A 22,344-nucleotide genomic window follows, 5' to 3' on the forward strand; every position below is an offset into this window, starting at 1 on the left:
TCTTGGAAAAGATCTGGTTTCATCGTTTCTTTTTTTAAACAGTTGAACATGTTCTTTCAATGCATTTTCTCTATTCACAATTGCTATCTGTCTTATCAATTATGGAGCATCAAAAGGGTGTGAAGTCTGGGCCTGTGGGACAACAAAATGGTAAACAAGAGCCAAAATGGGACATTGTGTCGGCACTCCTTCAAGTTTTACTTTTATTGAGTGTTTATCTGACCTTCATCCAATTCCTCCACGATCACATTGAGCTCGTCAGCATGCATGTCGGGCGCCAGGTCTCCACTTCCTGGTTCCTCGGGAGATTGCACTAGTTCAGTCATCGAGTCAGGCTCAGTGGGTGGAGGAGACTGAATGGTGTATAATGGAGGAGACACTGCAAACATTTCCATGAGTAATCGATCTGCTGGTGCATCTTATTCATTAATATAAGCCTACTTGTTTTTATACATCCTATGAATGTGTCACAGAATCTACTCCTTTTGAATAATCTGGCAAGCTCTTCGTTTATGTTTATGGCGTACGATCAACACTAAATAAAAACTAGAGCAGACTTAGTATCTTTCTTGCAATACTTCAGAAAGATTGACTGAATTTGATTGCGGCTATCCTGCCCAAGCCCTGTCTGTTGTGAAAGTAAAACTACAAATGCTGAACATGTTTCCTGCAGCAATCAATGTCTGACAAAGCAACTGCACCTTGCTGTTTTGTATTTGCATCTCTTCAAATTATCCCTGTAGTTTTCAGACTGACATGATTGTTCTTTGTGATCCAAATGTATTCTTCTTCCTCGTAAAAAAAAAATTGGCACTGCCCAATCCAGTTATGTCAAGAAAAGAAATAAATACAAAGAAATATATATATATATATATATAAAGTGCATTCAGAAAGTATTCAGACCCCTTCACTTTTTTCACATTTTGTTATGTTGCAGCCTTATGCTGAAATTGTTTAAATTCATTTTTTCCCTCATCAATCTACATTCAATACCCCATAATGACAAAGAGAAAACAGGATTTTAGAAAGTTTTGCAAATTTATTAAAAAGAAAAAACTGAAATATCACATTGACATAAGTATTCAGACCCTTTGCTATGACACTTGAAATTTAGCTCAGGTGCCTCCCATTTCTCTTGATCATCTTTGAGATGTTTCTACACCTTGATTGGAGTCCACCTGTGGTACATTCAATTGATTGGACATGATTTGGAAAGGCACACACCTGTCTATATAAGGTCTCACAGCTGACAATGCATATCAGGGCAAAAACAAAGCCATGAGGTTGAAGGAACTGCCTGCAGAGCTCAGGGGCAGGATTGTGTCGAGGCACAGATCTGGGGAAGCCTACAAAAAAATTCTGCTGCATTGAAGGTTCCCAAGAGCACAGTGGCCTCCATAATTCTTAAATGGAAGAAGTTTGGAACAACCAGGACTCTTCCTAGAGCTGGCCGCCCGGCCAAACTGAGCAATCGGGGGAGAAGGGCCTTGGTAAGAGAGGTGACCAAGAACCCGATGGTCACTCTGGCTGAGATCCTGTGTGGAGATGGGAGAAACTTCCAGAAGGACAACCATCACTGCAACACTCCACCGATCTGGGCTTTATGGCAGAGTGGCCAGACGGAAGCCTCTCCTCAGTGAAAGACACCTGAAAGCCCGCTTGGAGTTTGCAAAAAAAGCACCTAAAGGACTCTCAGATTGTGAGAAACAAGATTCTGTGGTCTGATGAAACGAAGATTGAACTGTTTGGCTTCTGTCTGGCCACTCTGCCATAAAGCCCAGATCGGTGGAGTGTTGCAGTGATGGTTGTCCTTCTGGAAGTTTCTCCCATCTCCACGCAGGATCTCTGGAGCTCAGCCAGAGTGACCATCGGGTTGACATTTATGTTTATTTAAATTATACAATGGACTACAAAATGTAAATGTTTCATGATATTTGTTATATTATATCACCTTTACCTATCAATGTTGTTGAAATGAAGATCAAATAGCTGTATGTTGAAATATGTTGAAAAAGTCAAAACTTTACATGGGGTGTACTTACTTTTTCACGTGACTATATTCCATGCAACATCAGCAACTTAAATATCTTGCAATAAAAGTTTTATAATGGATATTTAATATCCATTGAGGACTTGAGGCCCTTGAGAGACAGACACACTAGATATTTAATAACGAGAGCTGCACTCGGTAGAGCGCATACCTCCACCAGGCTGAACAGTTTACATTTTCTATCCCCCTGATAGAGCTGACCTGGATCCTGATCTTAACCAAGGTCTAATCACCTTGTTCTTGTCACCTACCCAACTCGTCCACCTTGTTTTGTCATAACCCGTCCACAACTTTTTGAGATATCGTGCTATATATAGTTTTTGGTCTCATCTCCCATTGGAGAAGAATCACTTAAAATTCATAGGATCCAGATCCAAATCTTCACCAAAACCAAATCAAATCATCCTTGTCACATACCCTACCTCTCTGCCAAATTTCGTCCAAATCCGTCCTTAACTTTTTGAGAAAACCTGCTCACAAATACACACACAGGATGTATACATATAACCTCTGTCCACCTTCAGGATTGAGGTAATAAGTGAAATTAAGCTCGGCAATGGGTTTATTATCCCCAGAATGTTGATTTTAATGGAATTGACAAACCTTGAGAACACATATTTCCCATAAGTAATTAATCAACACTGTTGCACCATTCTATCTTGATATTAGCACTATCCCACTGTAATCCACAGCTTGAGATGCTGTTTGTGCTTCCACATCATTTTATCCATTCTTGCACTAAAAGCAGCATGTAAAGGCTAATTTCCCAGTCTGATGAGCACAAACAACATCATTCAGATAAACCCCTGGAGATTTTAATTCACACTCCCTTTGTGTTCTCATCAGAAGTGTGCAATTTCCCACCTCATATTTATTGCACTGATTTCTCTCACCATGTGCATAATTGCAAAATTCCCAGTTTAAGCCTTCTGCTGTTCTCCTTTGGAGATGCTTTGAAACTTACCTTGAACCACGCGCGTGCAGGTGTGGACCATAAACGGAATTATCAACTTAGCTTGCTTCTGCTCCTGGGAGCGAAAATGGAGTGCATGGGATGATTAATATGGGATCTTCGGAGGCATTTTGACTGATGCAGACCGACATAACCCTGAAATTGGGAAGGCGAGCGGTGAGGAAGACAGAGGGGGAATCTGCTCCAAGCTGGTGGTGACGTGTACATGGATGATGACTCCCTCGATTGAGCAGGTGAACTTTGTATTTTGCACACAAAACTTTCCTAATCCACAATCATGGGTGGAAATGATGTGCCAGAAGTTGTAGGGAGATGAAAATCTCGTTTCGTGTATTTATTTTACCTCCGCCACCGGAAATGGACAAATTTTATGTTTTCACCCCTGTCTGTATCTGTTTATTCCTCTGTGAGCAGGATATCTGAAAAAGCTATGGACGGATGCAGACAGAACTTGCTGGACAGCTTTGGTTTGTGCCAAGGATGAATTGATTAGATTTTCATGAAGATCCGGATACGGAACTGGATACAAGAACTTCTTAAGTAATTGTTCTCCATTGTGAGTTGAGGCCAAAAACGATATACACCACAATATATCAAAAAGTTGTGGATGGGTTGTGATTAATACTTGGTGGATGAGTTGGGTAGGTGACAACAACCAGCCAATCAGATTTTGGTTAAGATCGGAATAAAGATCCGGCCTATCAGTGGGGTACAAAACGTAAACCGTTCAGCCTGGCAGAGGCACGCGCTCTACCGAGTTCCCTCCTTGATAATCGGAATATCACGATGGTTCATCAAACCGTGCATTCATTCTCGGGAATACCATAAAAGAGCAACTGCAAACAAACCTTTCGTCAGTGTGGTGAATGCAAGGCATCACGTGGTTTGGTGTAGGAAATGGAGATTCTCGGACCTCAAAAAATCCAGGTTCACATTGTTCAAATCTGATGCCAAAGTATTCCAGTGCCATGTAGAGGCTTGACAACACGAAATCTGAACTAACTAGAACAGCACTCGGTGAGGTGACGGAGGTAACTAGGGTAAATGCGAAATAATATAAATTACCACCTCCAACCTATTTTAAAAAAACAGTATCAGGTGTTGGAGGTACCTACAATATCAGGTTACCACAAAGGTCCAGGCTCTGATGAGTACACAAGTTGGCATTGTCAATGAAATAATGGCTCTTGGTAAGATAGTGTAAAGACAAACTTACATGGCAGGACTGTTGTTCTTTCTTCTCTTTCCCCTTCTTCTCCAGGAAGTCTTGGAGTTCTGTGTACTATGGATTCACACCACGCTCCACTCTTCTCACCCTCAGCCACACGTGAGGAAAACTCATACATGGTGCTCGGGCGCAAGTACGATACCAGTATGCGAGGAGATGGAGCTGTACGGTATAACCACGCTCCACCACGCCATTGCTCCCGGTATCGTACCATGTACACACTGTCAAAAAGTTTATAGTTAATACGCGGTATTCTATATTGTCATGCTCATTTGCACGATATAAATATTCTACACCGACATAGCATCAATCGTAGAAGAGCTAAATGGCAAAGGGCAATAAGTTTACAGACTATCGAAGGGTTTGGGAAAAGAGGGATAGGGTTTATTTTGCGGAATGCTGTCCTGATGAGCCGGAGTAAAGAATCGTCAATGAGTTCTAAGAAGGTGTCCTGATGAGCTCTAACAAGGGCGAAATCATGGTCGATGTCATGTATGAAGGTGCAAATATTCCCCGTTTTATCCGGACACCGTGACCGCAGGTTTATTTACGTTTCTGGAAGTTACGGCTCAGCTCGGATGGTGCTGAGGTGAATCAGGCCTGTATCTGCAGAGTCAATAAACGTGTGCTACAATCATTCGTAGTCTGTCGAGATACCTAACATGGCGACGAGGATGGGATATCTAGACCATGACTTCTTTCGGCCATATCAATGAATTCACCCCACCTTACAGTCGACGACTCCATGATCCTTCACTTGTGACCTTAAATCCTCGGTCTTTAACATATACTGGAGTGGGCGTTGCTGAAGCTATATCCGGGTAGGAAGTGAAGCGGATGCATGCGCTCGTGGCATTTAACGCCATTATGCATTTATCAGCTCAGAAGGGCCTTGTTTGGATTATATATACGAGCAACGTCACCCGCCCTATGGGTGGGGCTTCAATTGGGAGGCCCTAATGAAAAGGCAAAATATCAGAAATTGAAGGATTTTTTATTTCAAACGATTCATATAAACATCCATGGAATCATATCACACCCAAATCATCAAAATCTAAACAGTACATGGCGCCCATTTTGAAAAAAGATTTAATTCTACAAAACGGAAGCAGCCGCTACACATCTTTCTCAGTCGCACGTTTATGTGTGAAGAGTGCGCGCCGAATCTGTAACACTGAAGCGGCCGCTACACCTGTTTCTCAGTTGCTTTGCACACGTTGCCATGTTACTTCGGAGCCGCACGTTTATATAGGAAGAGTTCATCGGGAGTCGATCTACTCTCTCGTGGTACATAGAATAAACAGTATTTGTAGAATTTCAACAAAAGCCACATCACTGTTCATATCGGTAAATGTTATTCTGTCGTGTTTGGAAAAACTGGAAAATTGGAAAAACAATATAGCCTATTTTACTCCCAGGGGTCCCAGGAATACCCACCCAAAATATCGTTGCGATCGGTTCAGCCATTTTTGCGGTACCTTCGAACGGACAGACGGACATTTGGTGAATTTATAGTAAGATATGGGATCGAGAGTATTGACGAACTGAAGAACCCAAACGTCCACCGCCAAACACAGTGTAATGAATCAAATGTGTGCACAATTGGTGACTGGGATGCATGAATAATTAATCACATGACGTGTTGGGATGAGGAAAACCCCGGAATGTAACAATTAATTATTTGGTGGCAATCTCTTCTCGGCGTTTTCTGTCCAAATCACTGGAACACACCTTCATACCACACACCGGGAGATTATCCTTAGCATGGTAAACAAGATTACAATGAACTGCCACCAGAAGGCCAGTTGTGTTTAGGTTTATAGACCCAAACGCTCGGCTCCTCTGTCGGCCAGACGTCGTTTGTTCTCACTGATGTAGAGCAGGTTGCAACGATCAATAGTGTTTTGCGACACAACATGGTGACACCTTTTTCATCTGGAGTGGTTACATCTCATTATCCCAAATCATTCTAATCCGCGATTATCATTCTAAAATATGCAATTTGCTGCCTGTCATGTCAAGTTCTGATGAAAACTCCATGGTCAACTTCGTCAGAGTATATCTCCAAGACTGCCCTGAGGAACAAGGTGAACAATATGGGGGTCAGCCCGCAGCCCTGTTTGAAACCATTTGCTATGATTTGGTTCGGGAAGTGATTGACTCACATACAGTCACGTGAAAAAGTAAGTACACCCCATGTAAAGTTTTGACTTTTTCAACATATTTCAACATACAGCTATTTGATCTTCATTTCAACAATATTGATAGATAAAGGTGATATAATATAACAAATATCATGAAACATTTACATTTTGTAGTCCATTGTAGAATTTAAATAAACATAAATGCAAATTTCGCATGTGGAAAAAGTAAGTACACCCTTGGCTCGAATAGGTGGCATTGCCCCCTTTGGCAGAAACAACCTCAAGTAGATGTTTCTTATAACTGTCTACCAGTCTCTGACATCGACTGGGAGAAATTTTTGCCCACTCCTCCATGCAGAATTCTTTCAGCTGTGCGATGTTTGAGGGGCTTCTTGCATGCACAGCTCGTTTCAAATCCCCCCACAACATCTCGATGGGATTTAGATCCGGGCTTTGACTTGGCCATTCCAGAACCCTCCATTTCTTTCTTTTCAGCCATTCCTTGGTGGATTTACTGGTATGTTTAAGGTCATTGTCATGTTGCAAGGTCCACCTTCGGTTGAGCTTCAACTCTCCGACAGATGGCCTCACATTATCCTCAAGCACCCTCTGGTACAATGAAGAATTCATAGTGGATTCTATGATGGTGAGCTGCCCAGGCCCTGATGCAGCAAAGCTGCCCCCAAACCATAATATTTCCACCACCATGCTTTACAGTTTGTATCAGGTTCTTGTGGTCAAATGCTGTCTTTGGTTTTCGCCAAACATGTCTTCTGGTACTGTGGCCAAATAGCTCTACCTTTGACTCATCTGTCCAGAGCACATTGTTCCAGAAGTGCTGGTCTTTGCCTAGGTGTTCATTGGCAAACTTTAGTCTTGCCCTGATGTTCTTTCTGGACAGCAAAGGTTTCCTCCTGGCACACCTCCCATGCAGATCAAATTTGTGCAGCCTCTTTCTTATGGTAGACTCGTGCACTTTGACATCAACAGTGGCAAGAGCTACCTGTAGGTCCCGTGATGACATTCTGGGGTTCTTCGAGACTTCTTTCAGCATCTTGCGGTCTCCTCTAGGGCTGAACTTGCTGGGGCGAAGTTGGCAGTTGTTTGGAATTTTCTCCGCTTGTAGATGATCTTCCGGACAGTCGAATGATTAATTTCAAATTGTTTGGAGATCTTTTTAAATCCATTCCCAGACTCGTAGGCATCTATAACCTTCTTTCTGAAGGCCTCAGAGAGCTCTTTTGATCTAGGGATGGTGACGCCACACACTTCAACATCAAAGAGCAAACCAAACTAAATTTCTGAGGTTTAAATAAGACAGGTTCCTCCAGGATCCTTTCTAACGATGTTCTAATCATTTGCACCTGAGCTGATGCACCTGATTCTAATTTTAGGTATTTGAAGTAGTGATAAATGTAGGGGTGTACTTACTTTTTCCACATGCAAAATTTGCATTTATGTTTATTTAAATTATACAATGGACTACAAAATGTAAATGTTTCATGATATTTGTTATATTATATCACCTTTATCTATCAATTTTGTTGAAATGAAGATCAAATAGCTGTATGTTGAAATATGTTGAAAAAGTCAAAACCTTACATGGGGTGTACTTACTTTTTCACGTGACTGTAGGATTTTGATCCAGACATCGCTAGATGGGCCTGCATGCCATCATAAACTTCTCACTGATCGTTACAAATTTGAAGGAAACCGTACTTTTGTAGGATCCACAGCGCCTCTCTACAGATGGAGTTGAAGGCCTTGGAGAAGAGGTCAACATCGAAATAACCAAAGGCATGCTTCGTTCTATTGCCTTCTTTTGGACTTAATGGAGGGTGAAGATCATGTCTGTTGTACTGCAACCACTACGAAAGCCACACTGAGTATCTGGTAGGTCTGTAGTCTTCTGAGAAGTACTTTTCCCACCAATAGAGAGCAAATACTTTGCTTATTGTTTGCTAATATCCTTGTAATTCATAAAAAGTGCATTGATGGACACCAACCAATGTCTTTATCCTGCCTGTGATTTATGCTCAAGCTCCTTTTTGAGCCAAAAATCCCATTTAAAAATAAATGGTAAGAATCTTCTTCGTATGGAGAACAAGCTTGCGGTGTAGCGTCTTCGGCTGAGGGCGCGGCTATGCCGCTGATGTAATTCCCTCTATAATTTCGGGCAGGAATTTGGAATTTGTCCATGGTGCGCCTACTCTGCGAAGGAAATGGGAAGGATGGGGTCAGCATAAAGAAGATATGTAAATTGATATATTTAGTTCATGGGATGTGGGTATGGATATGGCAAAGGCACTGGTGAACCAAATTGATTCCTCGTATATCTTAAATTTCCTTATATCTCCTTGAAAATCCTTGCACAACATTTTTTTTTTTTTTTTTTTTTTTTTTGTATACTGAATCGAGGCTCGTGAAAGAGCTAACATTTACTTCACAAACAAATCAACCAGACAAACAAAATATATAAAAAGAGGGAGCGGAAGACAAGATGGGGAGAGAAGGGGAAGCACACAAACACAACATTTGAGAGCAGGGAGATGTGTGGAAGGGAGAGGGCTTTGGGGGGAGGAGGCGTGGGAAGGGGGGGGGGGGTGGGGGGGGAGGGAGAAGTATAAAACACAAGGACACCAAGGACTTCCAGGACAGAAGTTGGTATTTCAAAAAAGTGGAATTGGGGTGAAATTAGCGGGGGAAGAATAGATCAAGGTTTTGGATGGGGGAAGATAAGAGATGGTGGTGAACAGCCGTTTTAGTGTGACTTACACATTTTCCAGCCTAATCCATGAATTAATCTGACCATCTTTTGGGATATACTTGAGAGTTTATAGCTCTTTTTAACATGACATTTGCATGTAATTTGGAAGCCAGCTGCACACCAAGCTCCCCGAACACTCATACTCACACCAGACACTTCCTGGCATCTCGTGAAGTGCGGTACGAGCTGCTGTCTCAGCATGGTCTACGGTTTCCTTTACACTACGCAGGAATCCTTTTCACTTTCTGATGGCACCGGGAGCTCCTTACCGGGTGATCCCATTAAACTCTCGTATTCCAGCCTCGTACACGGGATCGGTCCAGCGAATCAGGACGGCCGTTGGCGAGAGGAAGCGGAAGTTCACTCCACGGGGAGCCGAGAACCTTTCTGCCTCTGCAAATAAGCGATGTCCTTATGTCATTTTTACAGATTGTGATAACAACGTTAGATGTCACCTTTATTAAACATTCTGATTCACAAAACCTATTAACATACATTACACACCATCCATTTGTATCTGCTGCATACATTCAGAAAATCATCAACTGAAGATCAATTAACATCATCTGGAAGCAATCAAATTTGAATGATCATAATCATTATCCAAGATCATACCCAAGATGGCCAACTGGCAGACATAATGATTAATTGACCGCACACAATCAGTCAAAATTTATCTTCATCATGAATAGATATCTCTAAGCATCTTGGACACGCTCCTGGAACATTGTGCTTATTGTTCTCCTTCAGCTGCAACTGATCAGCAATTTCCATGACATGTTCGAACTTCATTGAGATTTCCAAGGGTCCTCAGTAAATCCTTTCCCTGAAGTGAATGTTAACTAAAATTACTTATATGTAATTTAACTGAACTGGCAAGTTGTCCGCGCCCGCACGGGATTCTAAACGGGGTAGGGATGGAGGCGGAAAAAATACAAATGGCGTCTTCTGTCATCGAGCCGGGAAGCTGGGAGCAACAATTCACATTTATTGCCGCATCTGATACAATCTACTGCAAATTAATAGTAGGATCCTTCTTTCTAGTACTTTCACAATAATTTTAGTATTTAATTCTTGGCTGAGATCAAACTGATGTCTAATACAGTAGACGCCATTTAATAAAACCACGGTTAATAAAAGCAATCATTTTCTAGGACCACTTCGACTCGGTCCGGATGTATCCCTGGCTAAATGGTTCCTGTGTTAGAAAACATCGGTAAATAAAACCAATCCTGTTTTTCCAGAAAATCCCGTTTTTAGTTTCTGTTTTGCTTTCTCGGTCAACACTGTGTTGTTGTTGTTGTTGTTGTTGTTGTTGTTGTTGTTGTTGTTGTTGTTGTGTAGCCCTGGACAGTTCTCTGCAACAAGCCCGCAGCACGGAGACAGCCGGTCGATGTCACAGGATCCCTAGCAAAGATTTGGCCCCCTAGCGACCTAGAGATCCGCCACATCCAGGATGGTGTACCCCCGCCTTGTAAAATTTAGGGCCACGACAGAGTTAGAAAGAAAAAGAGAAAAGAGAAAAAAAGAAAAAGAGATAAAGATAAATAGAAAGAGAAAAAGAGAAAGAGAAATAGAAAGAGAAAAAGAAAAATAGAAAGAGAAAAGAGAAATAGAAAGAGAAAAAGATAAATAGAAAGAGAAAAAGAGAAAGAAAAAAGAAAGAGAAAGAGAAATACAAAAAGAAAAAGAGAAAGAAAAAGAGAAAGAGAAAGAGAAAAAGAGAAAGAGAAAAAGAGAAAGAGAAAAAGAGAAAGAAAAAGAGAGAGAGAAAAAGAGAAAGAGAGAGAGAAAAAGAGAAAGAGAGAGAGAAAAAGAGAAAGAGAGAAGAGAAAGAAAAAGAGAGAGAGAAAAAGAAAAAGAGAGAAGAGAAAGAGAAAAAGAGAAAGAAAAAGAGACAGAGAAAAAGAGAAAGATAGAGAGAAAAAGAGAAAGAGAGAGAGAAAAAGAGAAAGAGAGAAGATAAATAGAAAGAGAAAAAGAGAAAGAAAAAAAGAAAGAGAAAGAGAAATACAAAGAGAAAAAGAGAAAGAAAAAGAGAAAGAAAAAGAGAAAGAGAAAGAGAAAAAGAGAAAGAGAAAAAGAGAAAGAGAAAAAGAGAAAGAAAAAGAGAGAGAGAAAAAGAGAAAGAGAGAGAGAAAAAGAGAAAGAGAGAGAGAAAAAGAGAAAGAGAGAAGAGAAAGAGAAAAAGAGAAAGAAAAAGAGACAGAGAAAAAGAGAAAGATAGAGAGAAAAAGAGAAAGAGAGAGAGAAAAAGAGAAAGAGAGAAGATAAATAGAAAGAGAAAAAGAGAAAGAAAAAAAGAAAGAGAAAGAGAAATACAAAGAGAAAAAGAGAAAGAAAAAGAGAAAGAAAAATAGAAAGAGAAAGAGAAAAAGAGAAAGAGAAAAAGAGAAAGAAAAAGAGAGAGAGAAAAAGAGAAAGAGAGAGAGAAAAAGAGAAAGAGAGAGAGAAAAAGAGAAAGAGAGAAGAGAAAGAAAAAGAGAGAGAGAAAAAGAAAAAGAGAGAGAGAAAAAGAAAAAGAGAGAGAGAAAAAGAAAAAGAGAGAAGAGAAAAAGAGAAAGAAAAAGAGAGAGAGAAAAAGAGAAAGAGAGAAGAGAAAGAAAAAGAGAGAGAGAGAGAAAAAGAGAAAGAGTGAAGAGAAAGAAAAAGAGAGAGAGAAAAAGAGTAAAATAAAAAGAGAAAAAGAGAAGAGCAAAAGAGAAAGAAAAAGAGAAAGAGAAAAAGAAAAAGAGAAAAAGAGAAAGAGACAAAGAAAAAGAGAGAAAGAAAGAGAAAAAGAGATAGAGAGAGAAGACAAGGACAAGAGGGAAAGGGCCGGTGCATGGGGACCGATCTGCACTCTGACTGTCACCGCGCTGCCCGGACGAATCCGAGCAACAGGGAAGAATGGGGAAGATTTGGCCCCTGACTTGCATTGGGGAGGTACAACCACCGTGAAGAGGCGTCCCCGATAGTTGTCCCAATGCTTAAGTGGAGTCTACTCTATAATTATTTTAGTATTTACTTTACGTAACATATTGGATCGACTTATCAATCCTCGTTTTCCTGTGGTTACCAAAGCACCACAATTGTATAAGTTTGTTATTTCAGCTCTTTCTGCTACGTACCTGATAAGAAGCCAACTTTACTGTTGTCTTGCAGACTCATCGATCGCTGAACAACTCTCGGTCTTCTCATAGCCCACACATACATGGGATGTACACCTGAAGGTGAGGGGTGCACAGACTATTTGTTCCTGTTAAAGTTGTGCTGATTTGTTGTTGAAATTGTGTAAGAAAATGTTCTATATATGTGCAGGTTGGCCTTCATTGTTCAAGACAGGAATGTATGTGTGAGTTGTATACAATAGTGTGTGGGTGTGTAAACAAACTTGCTTTTTTGATTCAGCATCCTGGGATGCTGATGCCTCGGAGCATGCAGGTCATTTTGTTGGCCAGTTAGGCTTTGCAAGACCTCGGCATTTCTTATGCCCAGAGTTCGCAATCCAGCTGCTCCGAACCTCAGTGTGAGCTGCTGACCATAGCCTGGTGACCCACACTTGGCTTTAAAACACAAATGCATACGAAGTACACTGATAAAGCACCGAACATAGTAACAGTTAACGTTATAGCTGAATCTGAGTTATCTATACTGTATTGCCAATATTAGAGTTACCTGAAGGAAATATGCAAAGTTATTAGCCTCCGTTGGACTTAGTCTGAAACGGCTGCTTTTGGATTCGGTCGTGTCCGTTCGTCCGTCCGTCCACACCCACATATCGGAGATGTATGGACCGATTTTGTTCATACTCGGCACAAAGACAATAGACGATGGCCAAACACAAATATGGCAATACACAAAGATTCTGATCAAAGATGGCCGACTGGTAGACTGGCGGCCATTTTAGTTGTAAAAAAAAACCTGATGTTGAACGCGTCCTCAACCATTTCTCGGACATGCATTTACCGATGTTATTCAAACTTAGCACACAGATAAACAATGATGGCTTACATACATACTTCATTCTTTCTCAAGATCATATCCAAGATGGCCGACTGGCGGCCATTTTGTTACTTTAAACTTGTCCCCAATCAAACTTGGCACACAGATAAAGAATGATGGCTTACATACATACTTCATTCTTTCTCGAGATCATATCCAAGATGGCCGACTGGCGGCCATTTTGTTACTTTAAACGTGTCCCCAACCATTTATCGGACATGCATGGACCGATTTTGTTCAAACTTGGCACAAATTTTGTGGTTTTGCGCATGCGCAAGTTGGAGGTCACGTTTTTTCGAAGCTGTCCATGCGTTCACGCTTTCGAAGTTAAGTAATTTTTCACAATTGTGTCTTTGTCGAAACTGTATCTATCTTTCGGTGTGTGTACCTATAGTGTGTCTTTAGTAAGATTCTCGGTGTTAATTTTTCATACATGTATACAAAATCGTCGGTGAATTCGTCTCGCGTATTCTGAGGCCCAGTAGGCGACCGTGTCCGACCTTGAGGCTTTGTTTTTCTCTCAGCGGTTCGTCGATTGCGCTGCAATTACTTTCGTTCTCTGTTTTTGTCCCAGTCTTTCACCCCATACTTCCTTGTTTAAAATCTCAACTCAAAAAAAAAAAAAAAAAAAATTCCCTTCTCTGTTCTTATTCGTTTATTCGTTGTTCTCATTTGTTCATTCGTTTTTCGATCACGTTGATCGTGATCAAGTGATCACGTTGTTAAAAATGTTGAAACTTTCCCCTGGAGAACTGTATTCTGTCGTATATTATAACACCTTTTTCTTCTTCTTCTATAAAAGGATGCTTTCGACTTGCTCACCAAATCTATTCAATCCAAAAAAAAAAACCATCTCTTACAGTTCCTTTTTTCTACATTCCCGAAACTCTCCTGCACTCCACCCCTCCTTCAGCGTCCTCAAACGTATTTTTGACTCGAAGGTCTCAAGAAACTCATTTTGCAATAAATGTTCGTTTCCCATTAATCGTACCCTTTTCAAAATCCAATCTCACCCCTCCCCTCCAAATCTTCCCCATCACCCCTTTCCTCCAAAACGTCCCCATCACCCCTCCCCTCCAAAACTTCCCCATCACCCCCTCCCCTCCAAATCTACCCCCTTGCCCCTCCACTCCAAATCTTCCCCATCACCCATCTCTTTCAAATATCCCCCCTTGCCCCTCCTCTCCAAATCTTCTCCGTCACCCATCCCTTTCAAATCTTCCCCCTTGCCCCTCCCCTCCAAATCTTCCCCATCACCCCTTCCCTCCAAAACTTCCCCATCACCCCTCCCCTCCAAAACTTCCCCATCACCCCTCCCCTCCAAATCTACCCCCTTTCCCCTCCCCTCCAAATCTTCCCCATCACCCATCTCTTTCAAATATTCCCCTTTGCCCCTCCCCTCCAAATCTTCCCCATCACCCATCCCTTTCAAATCTTCCCCCTTACCCCTCCCCTCCAAATCTTCCCCATCACCCCTTCCCTCCAAAACTTCCCCATCACCCCTCCCCTCCAAAACTTCCCCATCACCCCTCCCCTCCAAATCTAACCCCTTGCCCCTCCCCTCCAAATCTTCCCCATCACCCATCTCTTTCAAATTTCCCCCTTGCCCCTCCCCTCCAAATCTTCCCCATCACCCATCCCTTTCAAATCTCCCTCCTTGCCCCTTCCCTCCTAAACTTCCCCCACATCCCTCCCCTCCGAGACTCTCCCTCGCTCCTCCCCTCCTAGACTCCCCTCTCACCCCTCCTCCTCAAAGCGTCCTCCCCGCTTCTTCCCCCTTCCAACTTTCACCTTCATCTCCCCCAACCTTCTGCCTCGCTCTTCCCCCTCCTCAAATAACACCTCACTGTGCCTCACCCAATCACCATCAAACCTTTTGTCCGCCCCATTCTTCCCTTTCTCCAAGCTATTCTGAAATCTCTGACACACCTTCAACAGCTCTCCCTACCTCTTCCTCCTCTTCCACATCTTACCCTACCCCTCCCCCCCCCCCCTGTTCTGTATCCGATGCTCCCCCTTCCACTTCATTAACGGTATGGACCTCAAACATTCGGGGCCTTCGCTCAAACTTGACTGATCTCTCCATACAAGTTGCTTCTGACAAACCAGACGTGATCTGCTTAACAGAAACTTTCCTCCTTCATGATGTCTCTGATTCCTTGGTATCTCTCCCAGGTTACTCCCTCCTCCGGTGTGATAGACCTGAGCCTTGTCCTGGAGGTGGGGTTGCTATCTTTATAAAAAACTCTCTTCCTCACTCACCCTGCACTGCCCTCTCTCCACTCACCCCCAGGAATACCTTTGGCTACGGCTTCCCCTTCACTCCCACCTTTTGTTCATATGTGTGTTGTACCGTCCACCAAACTGTGATGACTCCATCTCCATCTCGCTGTCTGATTAATATGGACCAACTTCTATCTACCCATCCCAACTCTCTCTTCCTCATATGTGGTGATTTCAATTGTCACCATGCCAGTTGGCTGGGTGTGGGTACCTCTCTCACCAGCCATGGCTCTTCAGCAAAGGACTTCTGCGACTCACTGGGACTGACACAATCTGTCAATTTCCCGACCCGGATCTCAGTCAACGGAGCATCTTCTCTTCTGGACTTGGTTATGACTAACTTCCCTGAAAATGTCTGCTGCTCTTCTTCTGCTCCATTCGGCTCATCTGATCACGTGCTTGTTAAAGTGGACATCTCTCTGACCATTCCCAGAGAGTCTCCTCAGCATCGACGAGTCTGGCATTTCACTCAGGCAAACTGGCACGGTCTTCAAGCAGCCATCAATCTTCTGGACTGGTCTCCCATCTTTACCGCCTCTGACATCAACTCATCCTGGGAATTCTTCCAAAGTAAATTGCTCTCTATCATGCACAGATTTATTCCATCTCGTCTTCAGTTGTCATACCCTTCCTCCCATCCATGGTACACGTAATCTTGTGGTGAGGCTGTTGCCCAGAAACAACTTGCTACCCCCGCTCTAGTAGGGAAAATGGCCTTTAAAATGCATGTTGTGTTGTTGTGTTTCGTCTGCTGGAAAGCAAATCCAACGGAAGGGAATCTCATTTCCTTTCACAAAGCCCGAAACAAGTGTGTGCCCACCCTCAGGAGAGCCAGGAAACAATATGTCTCCATTCTCAAGACCGAACTCTCTTATCTGTCTCCCTCTTCCAAATCCTGGTGGCGTCTGGTCAAATCTGTTTCTGGTGTTTATTCCCCCTCCATCCTCTCCCTCACCTCAAATGGCTACACGGCTGACTCCGCACGTGAAAAAGCTGAATGCATCAACTCTGTGTTTGCCTCTAAATCTTGTGTCCCAAACCCATCCCTCTCTGTACCCACCATACCCAGTCGTACCCAGCTGCTCCTGGACTCTGTGTCCTTTCCTCCTGACAAGGTGGAAAAGTTTCTGTCAACCCTCGACTCTGATTCTGCAACTGGACCTGACGGCATCAGCCCACGGGTCCTAAAATCCTGTTCTTCCGCTCTTTCACTCCCTCTCTCTGTTCTCTTCACCCTCTCTTTTGCTCAAGGTCATCTGCCATCTGCTTGGAAATCAGCCAACATCACCGCTTTGCACAAAAAGGTGCAAAAACAGATCCTAACAACTACAGACCAATCAGCCTTCTCCCAATTATCAGCAAAGTCATGGAATCCATCATTGCTTCAGATATGAAATATTTCCTCTTCTCCAATGGCTTGATCTCTGATCATCAATTTGGTTTCAGACCTGGTCACTCTACTCTGGACATGCCCCTTCTGTTTTCTCAACAATGGATGGAGGTCCTCAATGCCAAACAGGAAATTAGAGCTGTCTCCCTTGAAATATCACGTGCCTTCGATACGGTCTGGCACCCCGTTCTCCTCACCAAACTCTCCTCCTTTGGTATCCATGGAAATCTCCACGCATGGCTGGCGGACTTCCTCTCTAGTCGTAGTCAACGTGTGGCCCCGAATGGGTTTCTCTCATCTCCTCTTCCTGTTCAGGCTTGAGTTCCCCAAGGCAGTGTTCTGGGCCCTGTGCTTTTTCTGGTCTTCATCAATGATCTCTCTGACTCTCTTGAAAATCCTCTCTATCTCTTTGCTGATGACTCTACTCTCTGTCGCTCCATTCCTCATCCCTCAGATCGGCAGTCTGCAGCCTCCTCACTCTCTGCAGACCTGGACAAAATCACAGACTGGGCAAACAAGTGGAACATGTCTTTCAATCCTGACAAATCTCACACTCTTACGATGTCTCTCTGAAAAGACCGACTGGACAACCCTCCCATCCACTTTCTGAATAATCCTCTCCAGGAAATTCTGTCACTCAAGCTTTTGGGTCTCAATATCTGCCATGATATTTCCTGGGAAAACCACATTTCAAATCTGGCCTCCAAAGCCAGTCGCCGACTGGGCATCCTCCGTCGTGCGAAGTCCTTCCTTGGCAGACCTGAGCTCCTCACCACATACAAGGCTTTCATCCGCAGTTCAATGGAATACTGCTCTCCCATCTGGGCTGGTGCTCCTGCCTCACACCGAGCTCGTCTTCACGCTGTTGAAACCAAAGCGTTCAGAATCATTGGAATCTCCCGCGATGAAGCTAACTCCAAGGGCCTTTCACTCCCTCACTGCAGACAGGTTGGTGGTCTTTCAGTCTTCTACCGACTCCTCTCTGGCCTTGCCCCCCCCCCCCCCAGCTCTCTCTGGGCTCTGTCCCCCAAATATTCCTTCAGGTCGCACAAGATCTGCCTGCAACCCTCTTATAGTTAAACTGCCAAAATCAAGACTCTCTGCTCACCTTCACTCCTTCATTCCTCTTTTCTCCCAACTCTGGAACAAACTCCCTCACTCTCTTCAATCCCACTCCACCCTCCAGGTCTTTAAAACAGCTGTTCACCACCATCTCTTATCTTCCCCCATCCAAAACCTTGATCTTTTCTACCCCCGCTAATTTCACCCCAAATCCACCTTTTTGAAATACCAACTTCTGTCCTGGAAGTCCTTGGTGTCCTTGTGTTTTATACTTCTCCCACCCCCCCCCCCCTTCCCACGCCTCCTCTCCCCAAGCCCTCTCCCTCCCACACATCTCCCTGCTCTCAAATGTTGTGTTTGTGTGCTTCCCCTTCTCTCCCCATCTTGTCTTCCACTCCCTCTTTTTATATATTTTGTTTGTCTGGTTGATTTGTTTGTGAAATAAATGTTAGCTCTTTCACGAGCCTCGATTCAGTATACAAAAAAATAAAATAAAATACAACACACGAGAGTACACATATGCAGAAGATTTTGTTTTTGTAACCCGACCAAAGATGGCCGACTGAAAGCATTTAACTCCATACAGCAAAATTACTAAAACCACAGGGGCTATGACCTTTTATGTCTTTTTCTCCTTGTTAATTTACGAAGGTTTATTGGCTTTCTAATCATTTCTGAGGTCACAAAGACTGTACCAAATTTTGCACCATCTCTTTGTCAGATCAAGTCCACCTTCACACACTCGCCTTTAAGCTGGCTGGCATCGGCTCGAATCCCGGCCCAGCTGCATATTGCCACCCAGGTGTTTCACAGGCAGGGTGATTCATAAATGTGTGTCATCCCTCAGATGGACGTTAAACTGGTGTCCCATCTATTGGCATTAGTTGGTGGACTAATGATCTAATTAATAAAGTGGACTAATTAAAAAAGTGGACTAATTGGAATGAGTGGACGTGGAATAAATGGAATAAAGTGGAATGAGTGGACTAATTAATAAAGAAAAGATCTCACGGTGTCCATCGCCGGCACCATGACCAAATTACAAATTCCTGCCCTAACTGTATTCGAACTTCAGGCCTGACCAGCCGCTTCGTAAAAGACTTGGGTCAAGCTTCCCCTGGCCAACCCCACAAGAAAGTTGAAATAATTGTGGCCATTAAAGAAGAATAAGAGGAAGATCAAGTTCACATTCAGTTGTTGACCATGTTATTTCGATTGATGACATTTTACAACATTCTGAGCCATCTTGGAGTGTTCAGTTGGTTTTGAAGTCTGGGTTCCTTACAGCCCATTGGATAGTTTCAACGTTTTGTTTTTTTTGTATACTGAATCGAGGCTTGTGGAAGAGCTAACATTTATTTCACAAACAAATCAACCAGACAAACAAAATATATAAAAAGAGGGAGCGGAAGACAATATGGGGAGAGAAGGGGAAGCACACAAACACAACATTTGAGAGCAGGGAGAAGTGTGGGAGGGACGTTATTGACCTTTAATCAATTCCTAACAAACACAGCAGTTTGTCTACATGCATTGTCGTACTGGTAGACATGAGGCCCTCAATATCTAAGATTGAACATTGTTGTCCAGCGAGTAGCATCATGACACCCTTATAAAACACATGCTAATTTAAAGTGCGGGGAAAATGTTCGCATTAATAATTATATAAATATAAATTTATTTATTTATTTATTTTTTGTATACAACATCGAGGCTCGTGTAAGAGCTAACATTAATCATAAAAAACATAAATGGACACATAAAACATATAATAAAGGGAGCAGGTGACAAGATGGGGAGAGAGGGGGAAGCACACAAGTACAACAGAAGAGAACAGGGACATCGGGAGATCTGTGGGAGGGAGAGGGCTTGGGGGGTGGAGGCGTGGGAAGGGGGGTGGGGGTGGGAGAGGTAAAAAAAAAAAAAACACATGGACACTGCTAGGACGTCCAGGAAAGAGGTCGGTATTTCAAAAAAGTGCATCTGGGGTGAATTAATGTGGGTAGAAAAGATCAAGATTTTGGATGGGGGAAGATAAGAGATGGTTTTGGAGTGGGATTGAAGAGAGTGCGGGACTTTGTTCCAGAGGCAGGAAAAAAGAGGAATGAAAGAGTGAAGGTGAGCAGAGAGTCTTGATTTTGGCAGTTTCACCAGAAGAGGGTTGCTGGCAAATCTTGTGCGACCTAAAGGAATATTTGGGGTCAGAGCACAGACATAGCTGGGGGAGCAAGGCCGGAGAGGAGTCTGTAGAAGACAGAAAGACCACCAACCTGCCTGCGGTGAGTGAGTGAAAGGCCCTCGGAGTTAGCTTCATCGCGGGAGATTCCAATGCTTCTGAAAGCTTTGGTTTCAACAGCGTGAAGCCGAGCTAGGTGTGAGGCAGAAGCACCGGCCCAGAGGGGGGAACAGTATACCATTGAGCTGCGGATGAAAGCCTTGTTTGTGGTGAGGAGCTCAGGTGTGCCAAGGAAGGACTTCGCACGATGGAGGATGCCCAGTCGGCGACTGGCTTTGGAGGCCAGCCTGGAAATGTGGTTTTCCCAGGAAAGATCATGGCAGATAGTGAGACCCAAAAGCTTGACTGACCGAACTTCTTTGAGAGGATTGTTGAGAAAGTAGATGTTGTTGTCCAGACGTTGTCCAGATGGTCTTTTCAGAGAGACAAAGTGAGTGTGAGATTTGTCAGGATTGAAAGACGAAGAGAATTAATATAATAATAATTAATAATCAGGAGGATTAATTTCAAGTTTGGGTGTGCTGTCCCAGTACTTTTGGGAAATATCATGTACTAGCGAAACCTACTACCCTTCGCTTCGCTGACGGACCAATCGTGGAAGGGGTTGGGGGGAGAAGGGAAGAAGGACAAATTTACCTGTGCGAAGAGTCTTTAACCTCAGTGTTGCCCAGGTAAACAATGGAATTGTAATACCCTCTGCCAGCAGCACCAGGTGGTGCTACAAGGTACACATTTACATGGAGAATTGACACCCCTCCCTCGGCCCCCCACTCCCCCGCATGTGGTATTTGTACACTGAGTAAAGTATATAAGCGTTTATAGCTGGAGTACCCGGCGTTGCTCAGGCGAAAAAGAAACATTAACAAATTTGGCGACGGTCAGGAAGAAGAAGAAGAAGAAGAAGAGGAGGAAGAAGAAGACCTACAACCAACTTCGACCGCTTCCTGGATTGTTTGATTGAATCTGATTTGTTTTATTTGTTTGATGTCATTAATCAAAAAGGCTTCGGCACTATAGAGGAATTTTTTTAATCCCCCCAAAAAACGACCTTTTTCCGTGTGGTAAATATGATACTGTGGTGCTGTGCATACACAATTCGTTTGCCAGGAAGGTAGGCCACAACGCGTTGTACAAACTGAAACACTTTATTAACAGCTCGCACGTAAGCACTGGGCGGGCGGGCTCGACTATCGAACCCGCATATATGTCCTGAGGCCACGCCTTGCCCCTGGGCGTGGCCGGTCGGCCGAAAGGCGGGGCATGTATCTCAGTTCCACCCTGCGCCTCGTGACGCCTTTGCTCCGGGCGTGGCCCGAGCTGCGCTTCCACGCCCGGACGCTCGGGCCACCCACTGGTGCGCGGAATTATTGCCCACTGACAATGTGTCCGCCACACGCGCCCCCCCAGAATTCCCACGCACCTGAAGGGTGAGCTTGCGGGGAAGCCAGATGACCCGGCCGAAACGCCCTCTGGCGATGCGTGCAGGGCTGGGGGGTAGCGGGACAGCGGGGCTGGGGGGTGCCGGGGGTCTGCCCGCCGGGGGGCGGCCTCGACGCGGAGGCAGAGCTGCTTGCAGGGGATGGTCCAGGTCGAGGTGGGCCGGCTTGAGGCGGTCCAGGTCGAGGTGGGCCGGCTTGTCCACGGAGATATGATCTGGAGTACCGCCGATGTCCACGGTGAAATGCTTGTCCCCGGTCTCCAGTATGCGGAAGGGCCCGTCGTATGGGGGCCGCAGCGGTGCCCGGTGGGCGTCGTGCCGGACAAAAACGTACTCCGCCGTGCGAAGCTCCGGGGTGACGTGGGAGGACGGGCAACCATGGTGTGCCGTCGGCACCGGGGAGAACCTCCTGGCGGTCTCCTGAATGGCGGAGCGCCGTTGCGCCGCGGACCAAGGGGCCGTGGAGTCAGGGATAAATTCGCCGGGTACCCGCAGTGGTTGTCCGAAGACAAGCTCCGCCGAGGACGTGCGCAGGTCGTCCTTGGGTGCCGTCCTGAGGCCCAGCAGGACCCAGGGGAGCCTGTCGGCCCAGCTGCCGTCGCGGAGGCTGGCCCGGAGCGCGGCCTTCATTGAGCGATGGAAGCGCTTGCACAGGCCGTTGGCCTGGGGGTGGTAGGCCGTGGTGCGGTGCAGCTTGACGCCGAGCCCTTGCGCCACTGCTCCCCAGAGCTCCGAGGTGAACTGGGGGCCGCGGTCGGACGAGATGTCCAAGGGGGTGCCGAACCGGGC

At 44.4% G+C, this 22,344-nt stretch overlaps 1 protein-coding gene across 2 annotated transcripts in view; it reads right to left on the reverse strand.

The window, feature by feature from the left end:
• LOC137421662 (uncharacterized) overlaps positions 1 to 22,344 on the reverse strand; it is a 102,569-nt gene that overhangs the window by 32,030 nt on the left and 48,195 nt on the right. For both annotated transcript variants that reach the window (XM_078787148.1, XM_068107943.2), the window contains exons 3-7: positions 12,540 to 12,689; positions 12,273 to 12,368; positions 9,432 to 9,555; positions 4,240 to 4,472; positions 224 to 379 (exon numbers count right to left, since the gene is read on the reverse strand). In XM_078787148.1, the coding sequence (XP_078643274.1) occupies positions 224 to 379; positions 4,240 to 4,472; positions 9,432 to 9,555; positions 12,273 to 12,368; positions 12,540 to 12,689 (759 nt within the window). The remainder of the gene's footprint in view (positions 1 to 223; positions 380 to 4,239; positions 4,473 to 9,431; positions 9,556 to 12,272; positions 12,369 to 12,539; positions 12,690 to 22,344) is intronic.

This window comes from Myxine glutinosa, chromosome 1 (assembly GCF_964187855.1).
Source record: "Myxine glutinosa chromosome 1, kmMyxGlut1.1, whole genome shotgun sequence".
NCBI lineage: Eukaryota > Metazoa > Chordata > Myxini > Myxiniformes > Myxinidae > Myxine > Myxine glutinosa.